At 44.4% G+C, this 15,001-nt stretch overlaps 1 protein-coding gene across 2 annotated transcripts in view; it reads right to left on the bottom strand.

The window, feature by feature from the left end:
• CDH13 (cadherin 13) overlaps positions 1-15,001 on the bottom strand; it is a 681,110-nt gene that overhangs the window by 594,287 nt on the left and 71,822 nt on the right. The window contains exon 1 of one of the 2 annotated variants that reach the window (XM_082232915.1): positions 12,833-13,023. The exons of the other annotated variant lie outside the window; for it this stretch is intronic. Within the exon in view, the coding sequence (XP_082089041.1) occupies positions 12,833-12,877 (45 nt within the window). The 5' untranslated portion in view covers positions 12,878-13,023. Of the gene's footprint in view, positions 1-12,832; positions 13,024-15,001 lie in introns of those variants that run through there. 2 annotated transcript variants of the gene reach the window in all.

Below are 15,001 nucleotides of genomic sequence, written 5' to 3'. Positions count from 1 at the left end.
GAAAAAAATTACATCTCTCACCTAATGGCAGTGGAGCACTAATGGGGAGGGAAGACAGGCAGATAGACAGAAGGGGGCACACTGTTTGTCAAATCCAACTTTCTGATGGGCCCAGGGTTCAGTTGGCAAATGATGACAGTTCCCAACTTCATGTTTGGGTTAAAAGATGGGTCTGAATAAGCTGAAAACTATTGCAATAAAACAGAGGTGGCCCTCCAGAGGTGGTTGGGCTCTGTCAGCCCTCACCAGGATGGCCAATGGTCTGGGATGATGGGACTTGTAGTTTATTGACACCTGGAAGACTAGAGATTCCTCCATCAATTCATTAGAATGGATGAAGAGGGAGATATCAAACTCCTTCAACATACTGCTCTCTTTCATGAAAAAAAGAATTGACTGAGCAGTCTACAGACTTCCGTTTGCAAGCAAGTAAACCCTTGTTCCCCCTTTTTATATATAAAAAGGGCATTTGAAGAAAAGCACAGCCTGTCATAATCCAATGCTAGTAAGAGCCTAGTGTGCACAATAGGTGAGCTATTTCCACCAACTCCCTCTGTCTCTTTGCTGAAGTCTAGTAACATTCGCCAACCACAGGAACCAAGGGAAAGTTGGTATTCAGGACACCAGTCGTGTCCGCTGTAGGTTAATGAGGTGCTTCCTATGCACAAGGCACAATTTATGGAGTTCAAAGCATCACCAGCCAGTTCAAATCAGTTCATCAATTATGGTCCGTGCTTTAGAGAGACAGAAATACCACCTGGTCTAAACACCATATCCAGCTGTCAAGTACCTCAGGGATATAAATGCCAGCCTTGACAACCATTTCCCATTCACATTGTGATTCCACTTTCGGCTCAGCCTGACTTTTTATCCACAGCTTTCTCTTTTCTTCTCCCTTTCCAAAGCCCACTTGCAGCCCAATTTCAAGAGTTAAAATGATATGTTGCCTACAATAGGAACAACGTCAAATTGTTCAAATTGTGTGTCTGGCAGCAAAGTACACACACTCATAGGCATTCAGTTCATGCAGGGCTGGGAAAGATGATAGCCTGGAGAGGTGCTGCCAGTCAGCAGAGGCCAGTGAGAGCTGGGCCTCTGGCTGAGCCACGAGGTTTCTACTTGCTGTCTCAATGGGTCGGCTCACCTCATTTCCAGTAACACAACTCCCATCAGCCCAGACCATTGGCCATGATGAGAGCCCAACACCTTCTTGGTGGTCACTGGTTCTGTATGTCTGGACAAGGGCTTGCTATTTATTAGCTTATTTTATACACACACACACCACATTTTTCACAGTACAGGACCCAAGGTGGCTCACAGCATAAATGAAAATTGATACAACTAAAACACATAATAATAATAATAAATAAAGCAATTAAATAAATGATCCTATTAAAAACAGCACTGAAAACTCTTAAAACAATTTCAAAGCACACACAAGTTCAACAACCACCCACAGAAAACCCTGTCAGAACAGGCTGTTGGAGGCCAAAGGTTTGCTAGAGGAGGAGGAGGAGGAGGAGGAGGAGGAGGAGGAGGAAGAAGAAGAAGAAGAAGAAGAAGAAGAAGAAGAAGAAGAAGAAGAAGAAATTGCCTGCTGGTAATAGGAAAGTAGGGTGGAGACAGCCTATTCTCCCATGGAAGGGAGTTCCACAAAATGAGGACAGCCACTGAAACACCCTCTTTCTGGTCGTCACCAAAGGGGTCTGTGAAGCAGATGGGACTGAAAGACCTCTCCCCCAAAAAGCAAAACACAGGCAGCCTCATATAGAGAAATACAGTCCTTCAGAAAGCCTGGACTCAAGCTGTGTAGGGTTTTCCAAGTCATAACCAACACTTTGAATTGTGCCTGGAAACTGACCAATAACCAGCAGAGCTATTGTGACAAGGAGTTCCTGTTCTCCCAGAAACCAGCAACTTGGCCATTGTGTCTTGGACCCACTGAAGTCTCTGAGCACTTTCCAAAAGTAGTCATGTAGAATGTGTTACTGTAATCCAAATGGGATGTAAATAAGGCATGCATAGGATCACACATAAAGGGACGCGGGTGGCGCTGTGGGCTAAAGCCTCAGCGCCTAGGGCTTGCCGATCGAAAGGTCGGCGGTTCGAATCCCCGCGGCGGGGTGCGCTCCCGCTGCTCGGTCCCAGCGCCTGCCAACCTAGCAGTTCGAAAGCACCCCCGGGGGCAAGTAGATAAATAGGTACCGCTTACCAGCGGGAAGGTAAACGGCGCTCCGTGTGCGGCTCTGGCTCGCCAGAGCAGCGTTGTCACGCTGGCCACGTGACCCGGAAGTGTCTCCGGACAGCGCTGGCCCCCGGCTAATAGATGTGAGATGGGCGCACAAACCCCAGAGTCTGTCAAGACTGGCCCGTTCGGGCAGGGGTACCTTTACCTTTACCTTTTTTAGGATCACACATAAGACTTAATTGTTTTTCATATTGTATTTTTCCATTGTTGTAAGCCACCCTGGGACCTCATGGTGAAAGGTGGGCAGGAAATCAGGAGGAGGAGGAGGAGATGATTCTGCAGAGCCTGGAGTAGGTGCTAAATTTGGGGAAAAAGCTGATATATTTATTAATGCTAGCAAAATTTAAATGCATCCCCCCCCATGACACAGACATAGGGATATTGATTTACCAAGGGTATGGATAAGAAAATAAGGACTCCGCTTATTCAATTGGAGCAGGGGTCATCTCATCCAAGGAAACAACTCAAATTTTGCAAGAATGCTAGATTTCCATCCAAATCCTATTGTGTTTATTATACTTCAAGTTTAGACTGGGCATGCTAACCCTTTTATCATCTTCAGAGCAGGATGCCTTCAACTTCCATGACTCTTAAGTATTATTTGTATTTACCTCAATTCTAAGGGATGCTAATTCTACGGTTTTCTCACTGTCCTGGGCCTCCAAGGGAAAGAAGAAGAAGAACAGGGCCCATCTCTAGGGAAATTAGTAAAATAAGCTTTACAAGGCAGGAGTGAGTAAGCACTTAGAAGCTGCAAACCTGCCTGCCTAGATGCCTCAAGGCCAAAGCACCCAGAGCTTCAAACGGGCTTGGCAAAGCTGTTTTCCAGAGCTTTACTCTCCCCTGGGAAGCAGTTACAGGCACTGGGAGAGAGAAAAAATGAGACGATCGCATTTCAGAAGTTTGTCATTATACTAGGAGAATGAGAATCAAAAGTCTCCTAAAGCAGCAGCAAAATGACTGCAGTTCAGGAGTTCAGAGGGCGCACATTCAACAATGGCAGAATGATGACTGCATTGCAGTGTTGGTATTGCACTCAAAAAAGTTTCAGTAAAATAATATTAAAATATGTCAATCCCATGAAGCAGCAAATAGGGAAGGTTGGCTGTCAAAACCCAGCTTTGACTGAGGCCACATTCACACCATAATGATAATGAGTTGGGGGGGGACATCTGGGTGGAATCCTGGCTCCCCTTCCAGAACCTGCAATCCTGTATAGAATGCATAAGGGAAAGCTTACCAAAACACTTCCTTTGTCAAGGTAATGGCTTTGGTTGGCTAGTTAAGGACTGTGGTTTACAAGTCCAAAGAGGCTCCCATAGAAACAAATGGGTGGGCCTTTCCTTATCTCCCCATCAGGCTGGTCTGGAGAAGAACAATATCCAGAGTTATATGTATGCATGAGTTGGAATATAGAGACACAAAGACTGTTTGCTTTGTGCTGGACTTTGGGACCCCCCCCCCACCACCTTTGGAAACTAATGTAGAAGCAAGATCTGTTGGGGTGTTAATGCTGGGAGCTCCTCCAACCTATGCTCAGATTGTATATATGGCCCATGCCTGAGACTTCAGAGAGCTACTGCCAGTCAGAGTAGGCAATGCTGGGTTAGACTGACAAATAGCCTGACCAGGTTTAAGAATGTAAAGTGAGCCTCCTTGATTAGGTCAGTAGCCCATTTGGTCAAGCATCCTTTTCACACAGTAGCCACTGGAAGCTTCCTACATCCTGTGTTTAAAGCAGGTTCCTATGGTCACACATTCACAAAGCCCCACATTTAAACCAATTCCCCTCTCTCCTTATCAGGAAGTTTGTTCTTCAAAGCAGGCACACATCCAACAGTTGTGTAAACATCCCCTGACAGCCCTAATTTAATACTCCAGCCTTCTTTGACCTATTAGTATTCCTCAGCAGTGCTATTTCTTATGGTATTCCTAGAAGCTAAAGCAATGAAGGAATGCTTACAAGGCTAAAAGGAGATCCCAAAGTCTTACTGGGTTGTATACACAAGGCCTTTGCAGCTTCTCTGACTTGCCGGGAGTTGCACTGGTGTTTTTGCAAGATGAGATTCCGCTTTTACACTTCGCCCCAGTGGAAATGGCAGCAGAGAAGGTCAGGCAAAAGCTGCCAACTCATAATAAAGCTGTTTGATCCAAATCCTGGCCTAACAGAAAGCTATATGCACATCCAACACAGACCAAAACAAAAACAAAAAACCTGTCATGGTGGGGAGCCTGCAGCCAAATGGGCTTGTTCCATCAGTTGAAAATAAGCAACATATGAGTGGGAAAGAGTCCCGACAGCTTTGGAAGCTGCAAAGAGGGACAGGGTGGGTTAATGCTTCAGAACACACAGTGTATGCCTTGTGTAGAGTTGAGCCTGGTACGAGCATTCCAGAATTCATAGAGGGAACTTGGTGCTAAGTTTAATAAATGAAGAATTCATAGGACAACAGGGGGAAATACAAATAAAAAAAACATTTCATTCAGCTGGCAATTTCGCATTAATTGCCTCTGTTTCTGTTAATTACAGTGGTGAGCAAAAGCTGCAGTGCAAGCCACTGCACTCAACACTCAATTGAAGTTTAAGGCATGCGATTGCACAGCTGCAGCTATGCTACCAGAGGTGATGGCTGCTTAATGAATCTACAACAGACTTCCCTAACCTGGAACCCTCCAGGAGTTGTAGGGCTGCAACTCCTATCATCCCCAGTTAGGCCATACAGACTGGAGCTGATGTAAGCAGTAGTCCAAAACTTTTCAGTGGCATCAGATTGGGGAAAGCTTATCTAGCAGTTTAATTTGGTGTCAGAGAACCTCTGACCCTCCAAAGCTACTGGACTACAACTTCCATCATCCCTGATAATTGACCACGTTGCTGGGGCTGATGGGAACTAAAGTCCAAGAACATCTGGTGAGCTAGAGGTCTCTCACCCCTATTTTAAGTCGTTGGCATCTGTCCGTTTCCAGAGACAATGGAGTGTGCCTCTGCGGTGAAGTCAGACCTCTGTGTCAGCAGCACCTAAGTGACCTCCGCAGGGTGCAAGTCTGGGCAGCCCCTCTCAGCCTCGTAGATGTGGTCCAAAGGAAAGGAAAGCAACTTGTTTGGCACCAGCTTGGCTGTTTTAAGTCATGCCATTCAATTTCAAAGGTGCACTTTTCATTTTGATCTTCAGGGGAGGCCCTGCTTCCAATTCCCTTCAGTGTCTAAAGGTAAGTCAATACTGATCAGAAGCAGGGCCTTTTCTGTTGTGGCACACCGGAGATCTCAAAGGAACACACCAAAGTGCCTCTGCAGGTCTTGCGGAGGAGGAGGAGGAGGCAGTCTCAGTCTTGCAGCAATGGAGACAAATGAAGGCCTGGGCAGGTGGGGTGGGTGTCACGTGCATTGCACAATGCATGTGTGACATCACACAAATGCAACAGCACCTGTCCCCCAAATTTTGGATGCAGCTCAGCACCTCTGCTTCCAGGTGTAGCCTGCCTCTGCCCACCAGGCATTGGTTCCTTTTGGCCAGGAAGAAATAGTAAGGAATCTATCCCAACTCCCTTTCTCCAAGTAGTAGCACACCATAGGATCCACCTAGAGGGAACTGTGGCAACTCTGCACCACTCCAGTAACATTAATTGGTACCTAGGTACCTCAAGCCATGTTTCATCATGTCAGCAAAGACCATTGACAACAATATCAGGAATGTAAAATATATGTCCTCACCAGCAATCTCCCTACCTTTGTATGTGCTAGCAACACATGCTCAGAGAATGTACTTTCAAAATCTGATCTATGTTTTCATAGTGCAGACCATGATCACAACCACACCCTGCATGCGTGTTACCATCTGCAATGATAGGCCTAACTGTCCATCATGTTCCCCATGAAAGCACACGGAAGTACGTTAAAGTTTAAACACTGTACTGCACATATAAATTATTTTTGTGGCATCCTATGCACAACTGACTTAACGGTGTATCATCTTGTGCAACCATTTGACTTTTCTTTCCTCCAGATCCAGAAACAGCATTTCAAACCTGCTGCCTGTTCAAGATGCTTCTCCATAATAGCAAAGGACAATGTTTATTTTTTTGCTTTCACATCGGAAATGGAAAGCAACAACTACGTACAGAGTCCATAGTCAGAAAGGTCATTTGCCAAGGTTCTTGTTTTCATTCCTTGGGGGGGGGGGACAAAATTAAAGGACGTTTCTGTATCAATTATTCATTTCCACCCTACCACAAGAAAACCTATCTCACTGAAAACGATTAATGATCAAGTACTGCACTAGACTGGTATGAACAAGAGATCAAGTTGAGTGAGTAACTCAGAGTTCAACCCTTAAAGTTATTTTGACATGACTTCTGTATAGAATGTGATTCTCCCCCCCCCCCTATCTTTCCCTCTTTTAAAGCTGTGACCCATCCCTCTGTTTGAATCTTATCACTGGTTTTCATGCTGTGCAGGGAGCCCTCTTCTGGAGAAATATGAAAAAGTTGGTGGTTTCTGTGTTTTCTATAATTCACTATGTATTTAAAAAATAAGCTTTCCAAGTAGATCATGCGTATGAGACTTTTTCCTTTGCAATTACAGCTCAAGTTATTGTTTCCATTGGAGTGCAATTACAGCTCAAGTTATTGTTTCCACCTTTTTCAGCCATGGGCCGGTCCACCGTCCCTCAGACCATGTGGTGGGCCCGACTGTATTTTGAAAAAAATAATGAACGAATTCCTATGCCCCACAAATAACTCAGACATGCATTTTAAATAAAAGCACACATTCTGATCATGTAAAAACACCAGGCAGGCCCCACAAATAACCCCGAGATGCATTTTAAATAAAAGGACACATTCTACTCTTGTAAAAACACACTGATTCCTGGACCAATCGTGGGCCGGATTGAGAAGGCGATTGGGCCGCATCCAGCCCCTGGACCTTAGGTTGCCTGCCACTGTCATAGAGCTCCATAAGGCACGCATTAGCTAAACAATTATGCCTATTATTTCTAGCCCATCTTAGCAAATGAGCACTCCATGCCCAACTTCATCATGTGGAAAAAAAATTGCTATAAAGCATGAAGCCAATGGCTGGATAAGGTGAACTTTTATAAAGAGTAGGACCTGGACATCCCCCTTCCAGTGTCAATTCTAAACAACCTCAACAGTCTGTATACCTTTCTCCCTCCTTTTAGAAATCAGCAGAGATGTTCATTCCACTCTTTCAAGGCACAGCTCCATGCTTAAAAGCTCCGTGTTCAAGTGGTGTTTTTTTTTTTTTGCCCTGCAAAAACTGCTCCTTAGCATTAAACCAGAGCAAACATCAAGTTCTCAGTGGATTGCCATTTGCTCTGATTGAGCTTTAAAGAGTGTGTTTTCATGGGGAAAGCTCTGGTGCAAATAAAAAAAAGGGGTGTTGCTAAGACACAAATCTTTAAAGTGCAGACCATGCCTGGAAAGAGCAGTGGAAAGGTAAGGGTGGATAAGCCCAAAGTTCATTTGGTCTCAAATTTTAAAACAAATGCACAGACTTCACAAACTTCTACACAGAGCAGAATGTAAGTATCAATACGTTTGCACACATGCACTGTCAGTTATGTGCAATGCAGTTTGAGTACAAAAAAGAAGTATATTTCAGGGACAAAATGTATTGCAAAGAAAGTGCTTACAAACACATGCATTTTAAATGTGAATATTTCAGCAGTTTAAAAGAATTCACAGAAAATGGGGCACAGTGAATTTAGCATTAAAGGTATGTGAAAATGAATTAGACTGGTCTGTCTATTTCTATAAATAGAGAAGTGGCCAGCCATAGCCATCTAGCCTACCACTTGATATTGGCTTTTGAATGCTCTCCATTGTGACACTTCTCTGTTCCATTGGTACTGGGAAGATGGCAGGAATTTCTGTACACTGATCACACTGCAGAAAGATGTGCAGGTTCTATGTGTATGAAAACTACACCATTTTGCATGTTTCATGAAGTCACAGAAGAGACTGGAGTGGCTCCAGCATGCACAGAACGCTGCCTGCAGTTGAGAGTCCTCCTTTGTGTTAGGGTGTGCAATCCATAGCAAATACCAATGGGACATAAGAGTTTAATGGAGTGCTACACACACACACACACCGCTCTTTGTTATAACAGGCACCAGGCATAGCTATGGGCCCATTTATGTAACATAGGGAAATTGCTTTAGGTCAGAAGTGTCCTTCCAGATGTTGCTAGGTTACAACCCCATCATCCCTCACAATGTGGCCACGCTGATGGGGGTTGGAGTTCCACACCCTATCCCCATTTTAGAAACTTACATGTGCTGGTTCCCACCAGTGATGATCTGGTCATGTGTTGATGTACTATGGCCAACTTGTGGGAACCAAGATGCCTCAGTGGATATGTATGTCGGAGGAATTCTGCATCTTCCTTCAGGAAAGATGTACACATTCCTGATGTGGCCATAACTCCCTGCTCCTGACACTATTCCAAAAGCACAGAAAGGGGAATTACAGCTCAGTTCCACACACCCAGTCTGCTATTATTACTATGATATGTAAGAAGACTCTTCAACACATCTGAGCCTCAACTGTCCCCCAGAACAGCAGAGGATTGTCTCACAAAGTTCTGTTGGGAGTGCATGATCTTTGTGCCCCCCCCTTTAAAAAAATCATGTTCACCTATTGAGTAATTTATGCAAGTTTAGATTGTTGATGGGCCTACAACACACTGCTCAGAAGGTGCTTTCTCTCTCTAATCACCGTGACCCAAACTTAGATCGTTAACTCAAACCTGAATTATGCTCTTCCCTGGAAGGCATTACAGCAACAGATTTGCATCGCTTATAAATCAGTTGATCAAGATCAATGTTGCCCATTTCCACTTGCCGGATATCAAGGAATAATGAGTTGTAGCTGCTGCTGAGGAAGAGAAAAATATCACTGCGCCTATGAGCCTTGCCAGATGGCTGCATGCAGGTAACTTCTCCCATTTTGTACCATTTAGTTCTGCTGCTGCACGGAAGCTATCCAAGTCAAGCAATCCATCTGAGTAGCCCCTTTAACAGCAGCCTTTTCCTCATCATCTCACCAGCTGTCGCAAGGCTTCTCATCAATGCCTCTTTCTCCTAATATTTCCACCACAAAAGAGTGGTATTTCAATCAGAGAGTCATTGCTTTCCCAAAGAAGAAGAAGAAGAGTGAATCACCTGTTTCAGTTTGCAAACCTTGCTCCTCTCCATTTCAACTCTGTCACCAGGGTGGAGCACTTTGTACATACCCAGAGTTAATCTTTTCTTCATTTGCTTTGCTCCATGTGTTTTGACACTGAGTTCTGGCACTGAAGCAGCTTCTGAGGACAAGCCCTATCAACTGATACCATCTGATCTTTAACAAAGGACATGTTGGCCCACATTCTATCATGTCTATCTTTTGTGTGAGTCATGAAATACAGGTGAGAAGGAGAAGCAGACTGACTTTCACACATTCCAGCCATGCTGATAAAAGAGGACTTGTTAGAGCAGAAAACTAACATTTGAACATATCAGCATGTGACTAGAAACAGGTCAGCTCCTGCAGGATTGTTGTTTACCCCCCCTCCCCCCCCAAAAAAAGCAGTGCTACACATGTGTGTCTTGAATGCCCTTCTGCTGAAGAGCTCAGGCTTGCATTTCCAACTCACAACATCCCTGTAAAGTCTGTTAAGCTGAGACATAGTCATTTGTCCAAGGGCATCTGAATAGCTTGACAGAGGAGCAGGTTTTTGAATAGATAGATAGATAGATAGATAGATAGATAGATAGATCATAGATAGATAGATAGATAGATAGATAGATAGATAGATAGATAGATGATAGATAGATAGATGATAGATAGATGATAGATGATAGACAGTAAGTACCTGATTCCTTGCAAGGAGGGCACAATCATTTGGATTTGAGCCACAACATTTAACTCATCATCCTATTTTCTACCAGCCTTTGCTCTTTTCCTTTTCTCCACCTGCCTCCTTCCTCTTCTCCTTTTATAATTCACCTTTTCTTTCTCCTTGACTGCAGGAAGTCTATCTCTGTGTGCCCAACTACAGAAACCTTAAAGGGAAAATCTTCCAAATCATAGTGTGCTGCTACAAACAAAGGGCAGGAGAGACAGCAAGGTGCATCGCACAAGAGGACTGCAGAGCAGATAACTCAAGCAAGTAAGCCAAGTCACACACTGGGGGAAAGGCACATCTGACACCTTATTTTGTCACCAGTAGCAACATCATAAATACCACAACCCTCTCACACTCCAAAGTGTATGCATATATTCGCTAGTTGCAACCAGTTAAACCACTGACCAGTTGTTTTGGTTTTCTGTTCACATCCTGTCCCATCCATTTTTATTACATGCACACAGTTCCCCCTCTTCCACACAGCACCTGCACATATTTCAAATGGCCTCAGCACATCCAGTTGCCATGTAAATTGCACCCACGCCACAGCTCCCTAGATTTTGTTGCTTCAAGACCACTTCAGTACATTTCAGTTAGTGAACCTCCTCTCCATGGCTTTCACATGGTCAACCATAGTTGATTCTCACTTGACACTGAAGAGCTGTAATCAGCCTTAATCAAGCTGTATTAGGAGGCAAGAGCCATAACTCTTGCTGCCCTAACACCAGTGTACACAACTAGGAGCTAGATTCACATAACATTGGGACTTTGTAGTAAAGCTAACATTTTTGGTGGAGCTACTGGTAATGGGAGTTACTGCAGCATTGGTCAAGATCCCAGCTTGCTACATGCTAGAAAACTTTCAAAGAATGAGTTAATTCAATAAATGGAAGGTCTTGTCCTTAAATCACTACCCAAGCAATCACCAAGCCCAACGACACCAATTTGTAGTGCCCCCGCTCTAAGTTATGAGCACGCATGTGACACTACCCTGCTGCGGTTGAACAGAGGGAACTGTGACTTATTACTTGTTTCTGTACTCTACTAGTATCTTCACAGTTTTGTCTCTAAAATACACATGGAGGTCCCATTTTTCCAGGTTCAATAGGAAAAAAAATACAGTAAGAGGAGAGAGAAATAGTTGCAACTTATATACCATAAATAGAGATGGCTGTCAAAGTGCTGAGGGGCCATATAGCTCAGTGCTGGAGAACATGTTCTGCATGCAAAGGGTTCCTAAATCCCATCCCTGGCAACTCCAGCTAAAATGGCCAGGTAGCAGTTGCTAGGACTGACCTCTGCCTGAGACCCTGGAGAGCTGCTGCCAGTCAGAGCAGACAGCAGTGGCTTGGATAGACAAACATTGTGACCTAGTAGAAGGCAGCCAGATTTATGATGTTTTAGGAACTTAAGAAGTTGCCTTACAAAGTCAAATCATAGCTAGCATTTTCTACACTGGCTAGCAGCAGCTCCCCAGGTTTCCAGGCAGGAGTCCTTCCCAGTACTATCTGGAGGTTCAAGACCATTTAGGATTGGACCTGGGACCTTCTGCCTGCAGAGCGAGATACAGCTGTTCCTCTCATTTGGAAGACATCGTGCACATTAAGTTGCTCTCGCCTGAGGCATTGGTCTCCTATGCACCCTCAAGGGTTAAAAGCAAAAAACCGAGTCGAGTCTCCAAGCCAATAGGGAATTAACTTTTATCACCATGGAGTACCATCCCAGGGATCCAAGAGACAGAGACTTGTAGCTGAATGAGAGATTAAGCTCCCTAAGACAAGCGAGAGGAGAGGGGGGATGAACAAGGGGATGGAGGAGCATCACACCGAATGACAACAAAGGAGCCTTAAACATCACACGCTGCTTCCCAAAATGAAATCCGTATCATATTCACAGAGGGGAAGGCAAGGGAGGAGTACAGAAGTTGGAGAGCAGCTAGTTCCTCGGCTATTGACTGACAGCAACAGCAGGGCTCCACCGCCTCTTGGCTTTTTAAAGGCTGGGTCTCTATGTCCTTTTTTTTTTTTTTACCTTTTTGCAAGGGGTGGGGGGTGGGATCTTTTACAGTTGAGAAGAGGGCGGGAGGTAAGGCTGCCGAGCTGCTCATTAATACTTGATTTTACAAATTCACCAAAGCGGTAGGGCAGAGGAGGAGAGGCAGGGGAAAGCCCTTATTCTTCCACATTTTTATTTTTAAAAAATCTTAATCATGTCCCCCCTCCCCCTTCCTCTTTTCTTTTTAACGAGTGTGGGGAGTAAGGAATGTAATGATCTTGTCCTGGCAGAAGCCATAGGAAGGAGAAGCAAAAAAAAATCAAAGTTGAAGCATTGAAGGTGATAAAATATCTTGTTGCTGGCACCACGGAACCAGCAATCCGTACTCTCTTTCATGTGAAGGAAATACAATTTGCATGCACACACACGTATTATGTCGCTAATTTCCTGTCACTGGAAAGCACACAGAGGCATTTTTCACATCGGAGAATTGCTTCTCACATCCACACTTCATCGTGCGTATCTCTGTGTTTTTCAAGTCGGCATGCGATCGTTGAGAAATCAAGACACTTCCAGATAGCCAAATGCAAAACATTCCCCCGCAAAAAACCCGAGAAAGAAACACAGATACACACAAACACATAACCCCTAAGACCAGATCAAAGCACCAAATTCCTTACCTGGGACAGGAGGAAAGCCAGGGTAAGTTGAGCCTTGTGCTGCATTTTGCTAGCCTAGAAGATACTGGAGGCTTTTTCATTCATGCACTCAACTGCACTGAGCATATTTTCACTGTGGAACAGCCTTTGAGGAGAGAGAGAGGAGAGGGAGAGGGAGAGAGACTGCCTTGAGAGCCAGCCAACTTCCCAAATAGATCAGCAGCAGCATCACCAAAGCATTGGATAAAGGCTGATGACCAGAACCAATAGCTTTACAAGGATGATTTCTTCACAAATCATCCTCATTTTTGCATAACACATATCGGGAGCGCACCCCTCGCAAGCAAACACACACACACATACACACACACGAGAGAGAGAGCGCGCACCCCAAGAAAGCTCTCACTACAGTGTGTACAAGTAACGGCTTAAGAAATCACTTCTTCTTTTATGGATTTCTGGAAAAAGGTAATTCTTCCCCTCACCGTTGAAGGAAACGATTTGCACGATAGGGGAGAATAGCTCCTCAGACCCTGCGTGCCAAAAGAAAGACCTTCTTTATTAAAATGTTAATCAAGGGTGTTTTATTTTCAATAAATCAAAGGAATGACCACCACAGCCTTCAGTTACTCCCAGGCTTGAAAAGACTGACAGAACAGGGCTCTTTCAGGGGCACCAGAAATCCTGATTGCATTTGCTGTTTCCCCCTCCATCTCGCAAATCACAAGGAGGACAGATCAATTCTACTTGACGAAAAAATCCATCATGGGGCAATAGATTTTATTAACTGCTCAGGTTACAGTGGGGCTTTGGCTTTCAAACTCACTGAGCAGTCATCCAGGGGTAAAGTTCTCAAAAGTCCATGTCCTTCCAAAGCAGAAACTTTTTTCCTTGCAGGAAAAAAACCACATGCAGGGTTTAAACATTGCACAATGGAGTGCTCACTGCACTCTGCATGCATTGCCTCCATCATGCTAACAACAACCCTGAGAGGTTGGCTCCTCTCACCACCATATTGCAGGGCAGGAATGAGGCAGGAAAAAATGTGAACTATCCAACATGCTCACTAATGAGAAGGGAGTTGCCACCACACCTTTAAGAAGACTCAAGACTCAATTTAAAATGGGGAAAGGTTACATTTATTGAAATATAACTACAGGAATGAGGAGGACCCACATAAACAAGTAACTAGACTGAACAAATCAACTGAATCAAAATAGCTTGAGGAGGGCAGTTCCTTATAGGAGGAGAAATCCTTTCTCTTCTTGCTCCTGGACATATAATCAGGAGCCATCTGTGTTCCAGTAGCAAGAATTGAAATGACCTCTTCCTCCTTGTTAACAGGGGCATGGGCTGTGAATCAAACAAGCACACCATGGCCCCACGAGTTCAGTGTTCTCCCTGGCACACATGCCTAGACCACAGGGCACCTCCAATCTCCCACAAAGCAATGCAGCATAAGGCAACCAAAGAGTACACCTACCCACAATGCCTCAGGAATTTAACAGAAATTTATCCTGAGTCAATTAGGGGCTTCCCCCAAAACTCCTACTCATACCCTTTTACAGGTGTCTAGCACAGCTCACACTCTACAAGGGAGGAAGGGAGGATGCCATAAAGAAGAGGAGGGAGAGTTTGGGGAGGAATTGACTGATAAATTCATCCATCTTGGCTGGGAATCGGTCTGAACCTAACAATAGACCACCACTAGCTCCTCCCAAGGGCTAAATGAACTTGGCTCTTTTTGGGTGATTGGGGGTACGGCAATTTGCTCCCACCCTAGAGTGGAAGTGGTATTGACAAGGCATTGATGATCCACGATTCAAGCATTCTTGTAAAAGTTTTAAATTTATTTTCACAAAGCCCCACCCATCCACTGAATCGTGGCCACGGCAGTGAGTGAGGTTCAACCCTTTCCCCTTACCTCCCCTGCCCATTCAATATGCTATTTCATACCACAATCGTAACCAAGTTTACTTTGAAGAACGCTGTATTTAATGCAATGGGGCTTAATCACAGGAAAGCAGGGTTAGGACTGCTGCTTTATTTGGGACTTGGGGTGGATGAATCTGACAATTTCAGTTTCTCATTTTTCCTACCTTAATTTTAAATTTAATTCTTCACATTTCTGTAGCATTTTTTTTAAGTATCATGAAAGTTTGTTAACATTTTAGTGTGGGTTTATTTGAA

Source organism: Podarcis vaucheri (assembly GCF_965113315.1).
Source record: "Podarcis vaucheri genome assembly, chromosome: 7".
NCBI lineage: Eukaryota > Metazoa > Chordata > Lepidosauria > Squamata > Lacertidae > Podarcis > Podarcis vaucheri.
The sequence above is the reverse complement of the archived record's forward strand: the minus strand, read 5'-3'. Positions and strand labels throughout refer to the sequence as shown.